Source organism: Phyllobates terribilis, unplaced genomic scaffold (genome assembly GCF_046119375.1).
Source record: "Phyllobates terribilis strain yellow unplaced genomic scaffold, ASM4611937v1 Scaffold_1__5_contigs__length_1240528914, whole genome shotgun sequence".
In the NCBI taxonomy this organism is placed as follows: Eukaryota; Metazoa; Chordata; class Amphibia; order Anura; family Dendrobatidae; genus Phyllobates; species Phyllobates terribilis.
Genome location: NW_027362761.1, coordinates 490,736,388 through 490,751,473, shown reverse-complemented (window position 1 = coordinate 490,751,473; position 15,086 = coordinate 490,736,388). Strand labels below are relative to the sequence as shown.

General features: G+C 45.0%; 1 protein-coding gene across 2 annotated transcripts in view; it reads right to left on the bottom strand.

Moving 5' to 3' along the window:
- Positions 1–2,101: 2,101 nt before the first annotated feature.
- POLK (DNA polymerase kappa) overlaps positions 2,102–15,086 on the bottom strand; it is a 100,022-nt gene continuing 87,037 nt past the window's right edge. Inside the window, exons 12-13 of one of the 2 annotated variants that reach the window (XM_073680046.1) lie at positions 11,279–11,330; positions 2,102–4,059 (exon numbers count right to left, since the gene is read on the bottom strand). In XM_073680046.1, coding sequence (XP_073536147.1) covers positions 3,975–4,059; positions 11,279–11,330 — 137 coding nt within the window. In that variant the 3' untranslated portion in view covers positions 2,102–3,974. The remainder of the gene's footprint in view (positions 4,060–11,278; positions 11,331–15,086) is intronic. The other variant, XM_073680036.1, reaches the window with a different exon arrangement.

Here is a 15,086-nt window from a genome sequence, read left to right as displayed (position 1 = left end):
GTGCAATGGGGATCGCAACTGCGGAGACCTGATGATAATCTATACCGTGTGGTATACCGCTAATAGCAGAACACGTGACAGCTATGGGGCCCATGGAAGAGGGGGCCCGGTGCTGACACTACACTTTTAACTGTATCTGCACCATGGATGTACTGTAGATCGTTGAAAGCAATGATGGAACAGGGAGCAGGCAGCTGTCAGCTCCTTGCTCCATTATTCTCCCTGTGCATCTGAGGTCTGATGTCTCAGTTTATCGTACGTATGTGGAGCTTCAGAGCACACATACTGCAGAGTGGAGCAGCGAGGTAAGGCAATTAGTTTTCTTTTATACTGTGGGGAGGGGGGGGGCATTAAACTGTGTGGAGGACATTATACTAATTGGGACCATTACACTGTTTGGAGACATGTGCAGGGGGTCAATATACTATTTGGAGGGCAGTCCCTCACTCAGTATGATGGACCCTATAGCCCACCCCCCACTCAGTATTATGCTCCCACAGCCCCTCTAGTCAATTTGATGGACCCCCACAACTTCCCACTCAATGGGATAGCCCCTACAGCCCACCCCCCACTCAGGATCAAGGCCTCAATAGCCCACACTCAGGATGATAGCCCCCATAGCACCTCACACCCAGTATGATAAACCTCAAAAGTGTGGACATGAAAAAACAAACAAAAATAACTACTTAGCTACTCTCGTTTTACCTGGTGCACTTCTCAGGTCTGTGCAAAAATAAAATAAAATAAATGATGTTACAAGGCAAGCTTTCAGGACAACTTATATCATGTTATACCATACCATGCCTGAGAAAGGGACCTAAATTGTCCCGAAAGCTTGCCTTACAACATCATTTATTTTATTTTTGTTAGCCATTAAAAGGTATCATAACTGCAATATTATCTTGTTTTTCCCACTGACAGCAATCTTTTCTTTCAACTGGCTAACACGGTACCAAACCACATTTTTCTTTTAACTAAGTGTGAGGACTCCACACACCAGTCATAATGTAGTGACGTTATCATGACTGTAATGTGCCAAATCTGTTGACTTCCTGATCCACTGCAAAGGTTTCCGCTTCCTGACGATGTGCATAGCGCTGAAATTGTAACGACAAGTGTGGTGGGTTACGGGGAGTATGTGCTGTGCGTCATCAGGTTCCCAAATCATGGGCGCCATAGCAGCCTCGTAGTCTGCCACTATGGATGTTACACCCCTTCTCAGAACCCCCGGTATGTCCAGCATCAGGGTAGACAGCAGTGTGCGCAACTTCTTCTTACCTCAGCACTCCTGGTATCTCCAGTAATAGATCATATAGCTAGGGTGGACAGCAGTGCGAGCAGCCTCTTCTTACCTCAGCACCACTGGTATCTCCAATATTAAATCATATACTGTAGCAAGGGTGGACAGCAGTGCAAGCAGCCTCTTCTTACCTCAGCACTCCTGGTATCTCCAATATTAGCTAATGAGGAAGCGGCACGTCCTACTGCATATGCTCACCGGCTCCTGTTCTAACATGCTAGGACAGGTTTCTGTCATTGGAACAAGGCAGCACCTATTTTAGTTCTAGAGTGATTGCCTACCTTGACAAAACAACTGAGATTTGAAAAATAAAGTTAATTAGGAATTCATTTGACATTTTTTTTTTTTATAGTTACTTATTTTTTTTTTCTATTCCCAGAGAACTTTAATAACAAGTGACATTAACCCTTTCAATTACAACTAATTAGAGAACTGAAGTATTGCCCCATAGTGTTCCACAAAATGCTTAGACCCAGCCAACCTGATGACGCCATTATCATTCATAAATTCCACTTATAGAGTATAAGGAGCTGACTATTTCTCCTCCAATATGAAGCTTTTCTCTAGGAACAAAATAACCTGCTGGATTGCATGTAAGACATAATTCGACATACCATTATTGATTGAAATAGTACGGATCATGGTGTGTACATTATATGCCTGTGCAAAAAAATATTTAAAAGTAATTTAGTTGTTTTTTATTAAAAGGAGAATAGTAGCAAGACAAAATCAAGACCTCTTTGGGCAACGTTTATTTTCATCAAAATAACAAAAAAACTTGAAACAAACAGATATTAAGCTCACATTTTTGTTTTATATCATAATTTAGAAACAGAATAAATACACAACATTAAAAGTATGTGAAAATATTACCACAAATAAAGATTTGGTTATAAGAGGGGTACCTTGTACATTGCCCTGATGAAAAGAATATATAGTTCCAAAAGGCGTATAACCTTTATTGTTATAAAATATATAGATTGATAGAGAAGGAAAAAAGCTTTTTTTACTTTAATTTTTTTTTACAAACAAACAGTGCCATACCGGTCCACAGGTTGTGTGTGGTATTGCAGCTCAGCTCCATTCAATGACAATATATAGACAGGTATGGCACTGTTCTTATAGGTATGCTGCCATGTGTCCTTTCTACAAGTTATTCTCAGCCGTCTGCAGATTCATGCGGTACTAAGAAAACTTTTACGGATCGGAGAACAATGTTCCAAAAATATACATGCATTTAGAATAAATTAAAAAATAAACTTAATTTAAAAAAATATATATTAATTGCAAAGCTTCGATATAGGATATTGTTTTATGTAGACTTGAAAATCAGTTGAGAAATAAAATTCACATAATTTAATCAGTCCAATGAACAACTCACATGGAGCTATGTGGTCGCCTTCAGCCTGATGACGATGCCGATTGAAAAATCCATTTGGACAGATCTCGTAAAGTCAAAATGATCAGTCGTAGAAGCCGACATTTCTCCACCCTGGGTTTCCACAATGGCAGGGCTTTATAGAGCTCTCCAGCCCCTTTGCTACAACTCCAAATACCGACACATTTGGAGACTACTGCTTTTTAGAGTTTAGCAAAAAGATTTGCGCTGCCCTGGTCCGGCACACAGTCCAGTCCCCCATGGAAGCTGGACCAAGGCAGTCATTACTTGTATGCCGGTATCCTCGACACCTCTTATACTTACTAGGCCCAGCGACGTCATGACTTCACATGAGGCCTTGAGTGACGGCACAAGGCTTAGTAAGCACAGGAGGCGCCCAAGATGACCAATGCATAAGTGAAGACTTCCTTGCTCAGGCCTCCACCAAGGCCCAAACTGGGCGCCAAACTAGGGTAGCAGAAATGATTTTGCTCAACTCTATACTATGGATATTAATGGCCTTTGCGCAAGTCAAGTTTTTTCTAAAAAAAAAAAAAAAAAAGAATAAAAAAGTTTCTAAACACTACCAAAGTCGTGTTGAGTTCTCGAAACATGTCCTTTATTTTGGAAATCAGTGAAACACTTGGAAAGCAAACTTCAGCAGTGTGATCTTCATATTCATAAATTATTATTTTTTTAAGCCATTTCTGGGAAATTTGAGATGTCTTCAGCCCATCCTTTCTTCACTTGGATAAGTAATGTACCAGTTATAGAGCTCGAGCTTGTCCAAAGTCAATGGTGGCCACCACAGGTCGGACTAACATTAGAAAGTAATTTGCTTGTTGTCAGGGAAGTCTAAACAAGGTCAAAGTGTTGCTTATTCAGATATACATTTTCTATTACTTAATTATTAAATAAACAATATTAAAATCACAAAACCTTTCGCAATAAAATAACTTAGAAAATTCAGATATATTATATAAGGTTTGGATAAAGCTTTCAGGACTGGATTAAGATGGCCGTGTGTAACTTTAATTAAAAAAAAAAAATTAAAGTGTCCATCATTTCATAGTCTGGTCACAGTTCTGGTGAGGTAAAGCATGTGTACAGTTATATAAATGCCTGAAACAATCTTCATCTAAACCGATACAAAGCAATATTATTAACAAAACGGCACCTGGAATCTAGGCCATTATGGGTAGAAAATGGCTCTAACTCTGAAAAAGATCTAAAAAAATATTAATTATACAATGTAATTGTTGTGCTACCAAATTGTTTAATAGGAATCTTAAAATGTCATTTAAAAAAAGCATCAATTGTCAGACTGGAGCAGTTTGTCTTGGCTTTCTTAGACGCGGGCTTCTGCTGTGCTGTTCCGGGTCTGTTGGGAAAAAAAATTAAGCAAAAGGTCAGAAATCAATCAAACATATCATACCAAGCATTGAGCTAGATAAAGACATCTTTCCACAACAATTGCTGTAGAAACTGTTCATAGAAAGACTTTATAGACCAGGGATCTCAAACTCAGCTGGGCATGTGGGCCGCACACGGAAAAACATTTAATTTGGGGGGTCGCATTATTTGCATGACAAAGTGACATTTTTAGTGATACCATTTTATTTTCTATACACCTTTTGAACTGGTCCTCATCTTGCAGACATGGTCCCCCCATCCAGGTCCCCCATATTGCAGACATGTCCCCCCCCCCCAATACTGCGCACAGGGTGTCGTCCCCCCCCCAATACTGCGCACAGGGTGTCCCCCCCCCCCCCCCCAATACTGCGCACAGGGTGTCCCCCCCCCCCCAATACTGCGCACAGGGTGTCGTACCCCCCCAATACTGCGCACAGGGTGTCCCCCCCAATACGGCGCACAGGGTCCCCATCCCCCCCCAATACGGCGCTCAGGGTCCCCGTCCCCCCCAATGCGGCGCACAGGGTCCCCGTCCCCCCCAATACTGCGCTCAGGGTCCCCGTCCCCCCCCCCCATACTGCGCTCAGGGTCCCAGTCCCCCCCCCCGTTCCCAGTCCCCGTTCCCAATACTGCGCACAGGGTCCCGGTCCCCGTTCCAAATACTGCGCACAGGGTCCCGGTCCCAGTCCCCAATACTGCGCGCACAGGGTCCCCGCCCCCCCAATACTGCGCACAGGGTCCCCCCCCCCCAATACTGCGCACAGGGTCCCCGCCACCCCCATACTGCGCTCAGGGTCGCCTCCCCCCCCCATACTGCGCACAGGGTCCCTGTCCACCCCAATACTGCGCTCAGTGCCCCCCGTGGTGTATTTCACATGACAGAGAAAAAAAAAAAAAGATTCTCACCTGTCTGCGCATGGCAGTGACGTCATACGCTGCTGTGCTGGGATGCGGATGTCAGCTGCTAGTCTCTGATAGGCTGGCGGCTGGCACTGGTATTGCTGTGTGCAGAGAGCCGGTCTATGCGCGGCAATACACTGCACTACAGCGCTGATGTCGGCGGCTGCTGGAGAGAGCCGCGATCGTTACGGGGTCTGTGCCTGCGGGCCGCATGAAGCAGCCGGAGGGGGTGCATGCGGCCCGCGGGCCGGGTGTTTGAGACCCCTGTTCTAGACATTGTACAACTGGACTAAGTCCTAATTCAGACGTCAGTTTTCTTAACGTACGAGGAAAACAGACAGTTTCATCACAGTTTGGTCTGAGTTTCATTCGTTTTTTTTACCGATAAGGGAAATAAAAAAAAATTTCTCCTATCAGTCAGTGAAAAACTGACAGAACACAGACGTACCCAAAAAAACAGATCGCACTCGTAATATATGAAAAACTGACGTGTGAATGAGCCCCAAGTCAACTCTTTTTTATGACCCGCTCCAAAATGGTTTGTGTCCTTATGCAATCCCTTAGCAATACTTCTCTCTACAATTAGACCTCACTTTCTTCACTTACACGGCGTATATTTTTTTCTTAAAATCTTTATTTAAGTTTAATTACATGTATATGTATATATTCTGATGTATATTTTACTTTTTTGATCTGTTTAGTTTTCTGCATAATCATGACATGCACAAATTTCTTTTCTGTATGAACTTTTGTTATTTTTTTCATATGTAAATTTTGCAATATATATTTCTGTTTCATATATATACACATGCATACAGGGTGGGCCATTTATACACGTAAATTAAATGGGAATGGTTGGTGATATCAACTTCCTCTTTGTGTCACATTAGAAATATGGGAGCAACGGATACTGGAAGCCTGTGCTAGCATTTCTTCTGCGGTGTTGCTATCAGTGTGTCAAGAGTGGGAGAAGAGGGTTGCATTGACAATCCAACACAGTGGGCAGCACTTTGAACACATTTTATAAGTGGTCATAAACTTGTAAATAACTAATGATAGAATAAAGTTGCGATAAAACCAAGCACACACCGCCATGGTCACCACCCATCTGGAAAAGTTTTCCCCCTCCCATATACTAATGTGCCACAAACAGGAAGTTGATATCACCAACCATTCCCATTTAATTTAGGTTTATCCATATAAATGGCCAACTATGTATGTATGTATGTATGTATGTATGTATGTATGTATATATGTATGTATGTATGTATATATGTATGTATGTATGTATATACACTGCTCAAAAAAATAAAGGGAACACTCAAATAACACATCCTAGATCTGAATGAATGAAATATTCTCATTGAATACTTTGTTCTGTACAAAGCTGAATGTGCTGACAACAACATCACACAAAAATCATCAATGGAAATGAAATTTATTAACCAATGGAAGCCTGGATTTGGAGTCACCCTCAAAATAAAAGTGGAAAAACACACTACAGGTCGATCCAACTTTGATGTAATGTCCTTAAAACAAGTCAAAATGAGGCTCAGTATTGTGTGTGGCCTCCACGTGCCTGTATGACCTCCCTACAACGCCTGGGCATGCTCCTGATGAGGTTGCGGATGGTCTCCTGTGGGATCTCCTCCCAGACCTGGACTAAAGCAGTGGTCCCCAACCTTTTTTGCACCAGGGACCGGCTTGAAGCAAGATCATTTTTCCATGGCCCAGCAAGGAGGGGGTGGGGTGGGCGGGGCTTTGGTCATATGGGGGCGGGGTAATGGAGGGATTTGGAGTTTAGTGCATACTTATCATATAGTGTAGACCAGGTCCCCGCCAGGAGCTATGCCAGGAGCCCCACATAATGTGCTGTGCCAGGAGCCGCATCACTGAGGCCCCATCACGCCCTGCAGCAGGACAGGGCAGCTGTCCTGACAGCTGCTGTTCAGCTGCATTTACTTCATCCCAGGGGCGGACACAGACTGTAGTGGGCCCCTGTGCAAGAAATTTTTGGGGCCCCCCCCCGCCCTTCATAAGGCAACAAAGTTATGTAAACATAACCCCCCCCCATGTGCATCTCTCACCCCCCCATGTGCAGCTCACCCCCGTGCATCTCTCATCCCCCTCCGTGCATCTCTCATCCACCCCCCGTGCATCTCTCATCCCCTCCGTGCATCTCTCATCCCCCCCGTGCATCTCTCATCCCCCCCGTGCATCTCTCATCCCCCCCGTGCATCTCTCATCTCTCCCCTCCCTCCCATGTGCATCTCTCATCTCTCCCCTCCCTCCCATGTGCATCTCTCATCTCTCCCCTCCCCCCATGTGCATCTCTCATCTCTCCCCTCCCCCCATGTGCATCTCTCATCTCTCCCCTCCCCCCCATGTGGATCTCTCATCTCTCCCCTCCCCCATGTGCATCTCTCATCTCTCCCCTCCCCCATGTGCATCTCTCATCTCTCCCCTCCCACCCATGTGCATCTCTCATCTCTCCCCTCCCCCATGTGCATCTCTCATCTCTCCCCTCCCCCCATGTGCATCTCCCATTCCCCCCACTCCTAGTTAATTGTATTTAAAAAAAATAAAACTTGTTATACTTACCCCCATGCGATCCCTGCAGAATCCTGGCGCTCGTCCAAATCGCTGACACCAGGTTCTCCTGACTTCCGGCCATGTGACGGCGCCGTCACATGACCGGAAGTCAGGGGAATCATGAAGGTGCTGCCGCAGCAGCGCTAAGATGTCCCGGACCCGGCGCTTAGCATGGGGCCGGGGGCCCCATGAGGAGAGAGACGCACAAGAGGGGGGCTCCGAGGGGGCTCCTACCGGCCGGGCCCCATACTGGAGTCAGGGCAGTCATGCCCTGATGGCGGCCCTGCTGGAGGCTGGAGGGGCCCCCTCTCCCCGCGGACCGGCTGAAAAACCCCAACGGCCCGGTCCTGGTCCGCGGACCGGCGGTTGGGGACCTCTGGACTAAAGCATCCGCCAACTCCTGGACAGTCTGTGGTGACATTGGTGGATGGAGCGAGACATGATGTCCCAGATGTGCTCAATCGGACTCAGGTCTGGGGAACGGGCGGGCCAGTCCATAGCTTCAATGCCTTCATCTAGCAGGAACTACCGACACACTCCATCCACATGAGGTCTGGCATTGTCCTGCATTAGGAGGAACCCAGGGCCAACCGCACCAGCATATGGTCTCACAAGGGGTCTGAGGATCTCATCTCGGTACCTAATGGCAGTCAGGCTACCTCTGTTGAGCACATAGAAGGCTGTGCGGCCCTCCAAAGAAATGCCAGCCCACACCATTACTGACCCACTGCCAAACCGGTCATGCTGAAGGATGTTGAAGGCACCAGATCGCTCTCCACGGCGTCTCCAGACTCTGTCACATCTGCTCAGTGTGAACCTGCTTTCATCTGTGAAGAGGACAGGGCGCCAGTGGAGACTTTGCCAATCCTGGTGATCTGTGGCAAATGCCAAGCGTCCTGCATAGTGTTGGGCTGTGAGCACAACCCCCATCTGTGGACGTCGGGCCCTCATTCCACCCTAATGGAGTCGGTTTCTAACAGTTTGTGCAGACACATGCACATTTGTGGCCTGCTGGAGGTCATTTTGCAGGGCTCTGGCAGTGCTCCTCCTGTTCCTCCTTGCACAAAGGCGGAGGTAGCGGTCCTGCTGCTGGGTTGTTGCCCTCCTACGGCCCCCTCCACTTCTCCTGGTAGCGCCTCCAGCCTCTGGACACTACGCTGACAGACACAGCAAACCTTCTTGCCACAGCTCGCATTGATGTGCCATCGTGGACGAGCTGCACTACCTGAGCAACTTCTGTGGGTTGTAGAGTCCGTCTCATGCTACCATGAGTGTGAAAGCACAACCAACATTCAAAAGTGACCAAAACATCAGCCAGAAAGAATTGGTACGGATATGTGGTCTGTGGTCCCCAAGTGCAGAACCACTCCTTTATTGAGTGTGTCTTGATAATTGCCAATAATTTCCATCTATTGTCTATTCCATTTGCACAACAGCATGTGAAATTGATTGTCAATCAGTGTTGCTTCCTAAGTTGACAGTTTGATTTCACAGAAGTTTGATTTACTTGGAGTTATATTCTGTTGTTTAAGTGTTCCCCTTATTTTTTTGAGCAGTGTGTATATACATATATATATAAGTATATACACACACACACATACAGTGCATTGTGAAAGTATTTGGCCTCCTTGAACTTTTCTGCCTTCAAACATAAAGATATAAAATTCTAATTATTTGGGAAGAATCAGCAACAATTTGGACACAACCGTGAAGTGGAACAAAATTTATTGGATATTTTAAACTTTTTTAACAAATTCAATACTGAAAAGTGGGGCGTGCAATATTATTCGGCCCCTTTACTTTCAGAGCAGCAAACTCACTCCAGAAGTTCAGTGAGGATCTCTGAATGATCCAATGTTGTCCTAAATGACTGGTAATGATAAATAGAATCCACCTGTGTGTAATCAAGTCTCCGTATAAATGCACCTGCTCTGTGATAGTCTCAGGGTTCTGTTTCAAGTGCAGAGAGCATCATGAAGACCAAGGAACACACCAGGCAGGTCTGAGATACTGTTGTGGCGAAGTTTAAAGCCGGATTTGGATACAAAAAGATTTCCCAAGTTTTAAACATCTGAAGGAGCACTGTGCAAGTGATCATATTGAAATGGAAGGAGTATCAGACCACTGCAGATCTATCAAGACTCGACCGTCCCGCTAAACTTTCATCTCGAACAAGGAGAAGACTGATCAGAGATGCAGCCAAAAGGCCCATGATCACTCTGGATGAACTGCAGAGATCTACAGCGGAGGTGGGAGAGTCTGTCCATAGGACAACAATCAGTCGTACACTGCACAAATCTGGCCTTTATGGCAGAGTGGCAAGAAGAAAGCCATTTCTCAAAGATATCCATAAAAAGTCTTGTTTGAAGTTTGCCACAAGCCACCTGGGAGACACACCAAACATGTGGAATAAGGTGCTCTGGTCAGATAAACCAAAATCTAACTTTTTGGCCACAATGCAAAACGATATGTTTGGCGTAAAAGCAACACAGATCATCACCCTCAAAACACGATCCCCACTGTCAAACACAGTGGTGGCAGCATCTCAGCAGGGACAGGGAAGATGGTTAAAATTGATGGGAAGATGGACGAAGCCAAATACAGGACCATTCTGGAAGAAAACCTGTTGGAGTCTGCAAAAGACCTGAGACTGGGACGGATATTTATCTTCCAACTAGACAATGATCCCAAACATAAAGCAAAATCTACAATGGAATGGTTAAAAAATAAACGTGTCCAGGTGTTAGAATGGCCAAGTCAAAGTCGAGACCTGAATCCAATCGAGAATCTGTGGAAAAAGCTGAAAACTGCTGTTCACAAACGCCCTCCATCCAACCTCAATGAGCTTGAGCTGTTTTGCAAGGAAGAATGGGCAAGAATTTCAGCCTCTCGATGTGCAAAACTGATAGAGACATACCCCAAGCGACTTGCAGCTGTAATCGCAGCAAAAGGTGGCGCTACAAAGTATTAACTCAAGGGGGCCGAATAATATTGCACGCCCCACTTTCAGTTTTTCATTTGTTAAAAAAGTTTAAAATATACAATAAATTTCGTTCCACTTCACGATTGTGTCCCACTTGTTGTTGATTCTTCCCCAAAAAATTAGAATTTTATATCTTTATGTTTGAATCCAGAAATTAAGCAAAAGGCAGAAAAGTTCAAGGGGGCCAAATACTTTCACAATGCACTGTGTATATATTATAATTACAATTGGCCTGATTAAAATGGATGTCCAGGCTTGGGACCAAAGTCTGAAGTCACTAAGTAACTACAGACTGCCGAATAGTGACAGCCCCAATCTAGGGCAAGCCCTTTAGTTGAAGAGAGTGATCCGATGTTTATCTGCTCATATTCTGATTTATTTAGTGCATAGAAAAAAATCCTAAGGGTATGCTTCCCACAGAGGGGATCTGCTGAAGAATTTTGAAAGCAGAAAATCTGCTATGAAATCTGGATTGCCAAAAATGCTGCGGATTTCCTTGCAGAATTTATTGACATTGTGCCGGTCTGCGTCATCCACAATTCTGCTTCTATGAAGTGTGTAAATGCCCCTTCCACATCTACCCCCATATTACAATAAGAAATCACTTATCCTCTTTGATGGTGATAAGAGTTCATAGTCACAATCCAGGGATTTACTTGAGGCTGGAAAAGCCGACAAACCCCAGTAATAGACTCCTGATATCTACACCTACCGTTTAGTTCGTGAAGATGATTTATTCCCAGCATTCCCTCTGACTGCGATTCCTGGTGATAACAAAAAAAAATCAAATTAAAAAAATGAGTATTTACAACAAATATGAAGCATCCGACAGTTTGTCCCATATTCCAATAAAACACAAAGATCATGGGAGAAATGTAATATATGCCAAATACTGGTTTTCCACACAAATAAGGTATGGCCTAAAGAGCAATTCCCAAATATACACCGCCTGTCGCTTTTACATCCAATGCTGCACGGATTCTCTAAGAAATCTGCAAGGAGATGGCGGTGCATTTACCATTCTGTCTGCCCTCCATCACTTTTTAATTCTAGGATTTGGATTTTGTGACACAAAAGGACGCTCACCGGGAAATCACACTTTCCATAGACCCAGTGGCTCTCCGCAATCTCTTGCCTATTCGACAGAATAGCCAACCTGATGCATTATTTATTTTGAAGTGCCCGTAATTCCAGGGCGCTATACATGTGAAGATGGTGCAAACAAGGTTTAGTGAACATAAGTATGACATAATACATAGAAATATAGCATAAGGTGCAAAACAAGTACAGTCATGGCCGAAAGTGTTGGCACCCTTGAAATTGTTCTAGAAAATTAAATATTTCTCCCAGAAAATGATTGAAATTACACGTTTTGTTATACACGTTTATTTCCTTTGCGTGTATTGGAACAACACAAAAAAAACTATTTAAAGTGCCTGCATACGCTAATAAACCAGAAGCCCTGAAAACACCATACAAGGTTGTGCTACATTAATTTCCCGAGCGCTTGTAAAACAAATCAAATTAATTTGGGGTTCAAAATGTATAGAAGAGAGTGGATTTCGCTCACACTTTTTAATATCAGAGAAAGATCAGAGAAATCTGCTTCTTTCTCTGCCAGTACTGATCAGTCATTATTAGTGTTGAGCGAGCATGCTCGACACTGCTCGGTACTCGCCCGAGCATCACGCTACTCGGGATGTTCGGTGAGCACCGAGCATTGCCGGGTTACTCGGGCGGGAGCTCGGGTCTCCGCCCTGCATGTTTGGCGCTCTTTACAGAGCCAATGAACATGCAGGGATTGCCAGCCAGTCACTGTAATGCCGCAGCCATGTTGGTTGTGGGCATTACATTGATTGGCTGGCCGCACAGCGTCACCTCGAGTATTTAAAACCGGACACCGCCATCTTGGACACAGTTGCTCCGGATCAACTAGCGTAGGGAAAGCGCTGCTGAGCTAGGGAGAGATTTATACTGCGAAATAGTTAGTGTAGGGTCTGTAACGGCTGCCAGATCAAACAAACAGTCCTTCTCAGGACTAATATCCATCCCAAATATCAGGCAGGCAGGCTGTATAGGAGACGCAGTGGTTATACCAGCAAACGCTGCATTACAGTCCTGTGCTGCTCCTGTTGCTGAAATTTCTCGACTTAGCTCCAGGTCCTGGGGGGCCAGGAAAAATCCTTTTTTTTTCATCTAAATCCTTTTTTTTTTTCCCTCCTTCACACTGTACAAATACCCGTCTTATTAACCTTTTGGTGTCCCCTCCCCCCCCCCAAAAAAAAAGTGTGTCTGTGACAGTTCAGACACAAATATATCTGTTTAAAATAGTGTAGGCCAGAGAAACAGAAGTGTGGTTTTGCAGTTCCACGGTTCAAACCTCTGTATTATCCACTTCTGGGCCATTTGTACCTAAAAAAAAAAAAAAGTTTGAGTGTGTCGCTCACTGTTCAGCCGCAAATATATATATTTAAAAAAGTCTGGTATACCCCAGTAAATTATAACTGTGGTTTTGCCGTCCCACAGTAAAAAATCTCTATTATGCAGCTTTTGGTATTTTTTTTTTTAAAGAAAAACAGTAATAGTGTCTCACTGATTGTTCAGACACAAATATATCTGTTGAAAATAGTCTGGTGTAGGCCCGAGAAATAGAACTGTGGTTTTGCCGTTCCACAGGTGAAATTTCAGTATTATCCTGCTTTTGCCATTTTTTGCCGTAATGAAAAACAGTAATAGTGTCTCACTGATTGTTCAGACACAAATATATCTGTTGAAAATAGTCTGGTGTAGGCCCGAGAAATAGAACTGTGGTATTGCAGTTCCACGGGTCAAATCTCTGTATTATCCACCTTTGGGCCATTTTTACCTAAAAAAAAAAAAAAAAGTTTGAGTGTGTCGCTCACTGTTCAGCCGCAAATACAGTACAGACCAAAAGTTTGGGCACACCTTCTCATTTAAAGATTTTTCTGTATTTTCATGACTATGAAAATTGTACATTCACACTGAAGGCATCAAAACTATGAATTAACACATGTGGAATTATATACTTAACAAAAAAGTGTGAAACAACTGAAAATATGTCTTATATTCTAGGTTCTTCAAAGTAGCCACCTTTTGCTTTGATGACTGCTTAGCACACTCTTGGCATTCTCTTGATGAGCTTCAAGAGGTAGTCACCGGAAATGGTCTTCCAACAATCTTGAAGGAGTTCCCAGAGATGCTTAGCACTTGTTGGCCCTTTTGCCTTCACTCTGCGGTCCAGCTCACCCCAAACCATCTCGATTGTGTTCAGGTTTGGTGACTGTGGAGGCCAGGTCATCTGGCGTAGCACCCCATCACTCTCTTTGTTGGTGACACTAAGCCCCCACAGTGTACAGTTCCTGCGCATCATCCTCCTCCTCCTTCTCATGTTCAGCCTCCATCTCAGATATCACCACATCAGTTACAAGCTGGAAGCACTGCAGTACTGCCTCCGCCAAGCGGCAACAGGCTGTGCTGAAACTCATAAGCTTAGGTGAGAAACCTCACACTGCTTATAAGTTGTGGACAGCTGTGAAAGAGCAGGCACATCTGTGGCTGAGACCGCTGAACCTACATCCAGGCATGGTCGTGTGTGACAATGGCCGTAATCTGGTGGCGGCTCTGAGGCGAGGCGAGATCACACACGTACCATGCCTGGCTTATGTGCTTAACCTCGTGGTTCAGCGGTTTCTTAAATCGTACCCTGAGTTGCCAGATCTGCTCGTCAAAGTACGCCGCCTGTCACCTCATTTTCGCAAGTCATCTACAGCTTCCGCCGCCCTTGCTGTGTTGCAGCAGCGTTTGCAGCTTCCGTCATACCGACTGGTGTGTGATGTCCCCACACGTTGGAACTCTACCCTCCGCATGTTGCAAAGGATTTGTGAGCAGAAGAGAGCAGTTGTGGAGTACCAGCTGCAACAAGGCCGTCGATATTCAGGTCAGACTCCACACATAAGACCTCAGGAGTGGACCTGGATGTCAGACATGTACCATCTTGACAAACTTTGAGGAGTCCACCAAGATGGCGAGTGGCGATGTCGCCATCATTAGCGTCAGCATTCCACTTGTCTGTCTTTTGCAATGCTCTCTGCAGAGAATTAAAGAGGAGGCATTGCAGCCAGAGTATGATGAGATGGATCAAGAAGCCGTAGCGGTCGATTACACACAGCCCAGCCTCATCTCATCCCAACGTGCATTGGGGGACAATGAGGGGGAGGAGGAGGAGGAGGAGGAAGAACAGGAGCTTGTATCATGCGCTGTAAATGGTAGTACCTGTACAACTGTCATACAGTCGGTTCAGCGTGGGTGGCCTGAGGACAGGGGGGAGGAGGAGAGCATGGTCAGTCGTCATCTTGGTGAGGACACGGAAGTCTTGCCCGTTACCAGTCTGGCACGCATGGCTGACTTTATGTTACACTGCCTTAACCGTGACCCTCGCGTTGTCAAAATGTTGGGTGACAGTCATTACTGGTTGGTGACACTTTTAGACCTCAGCTACA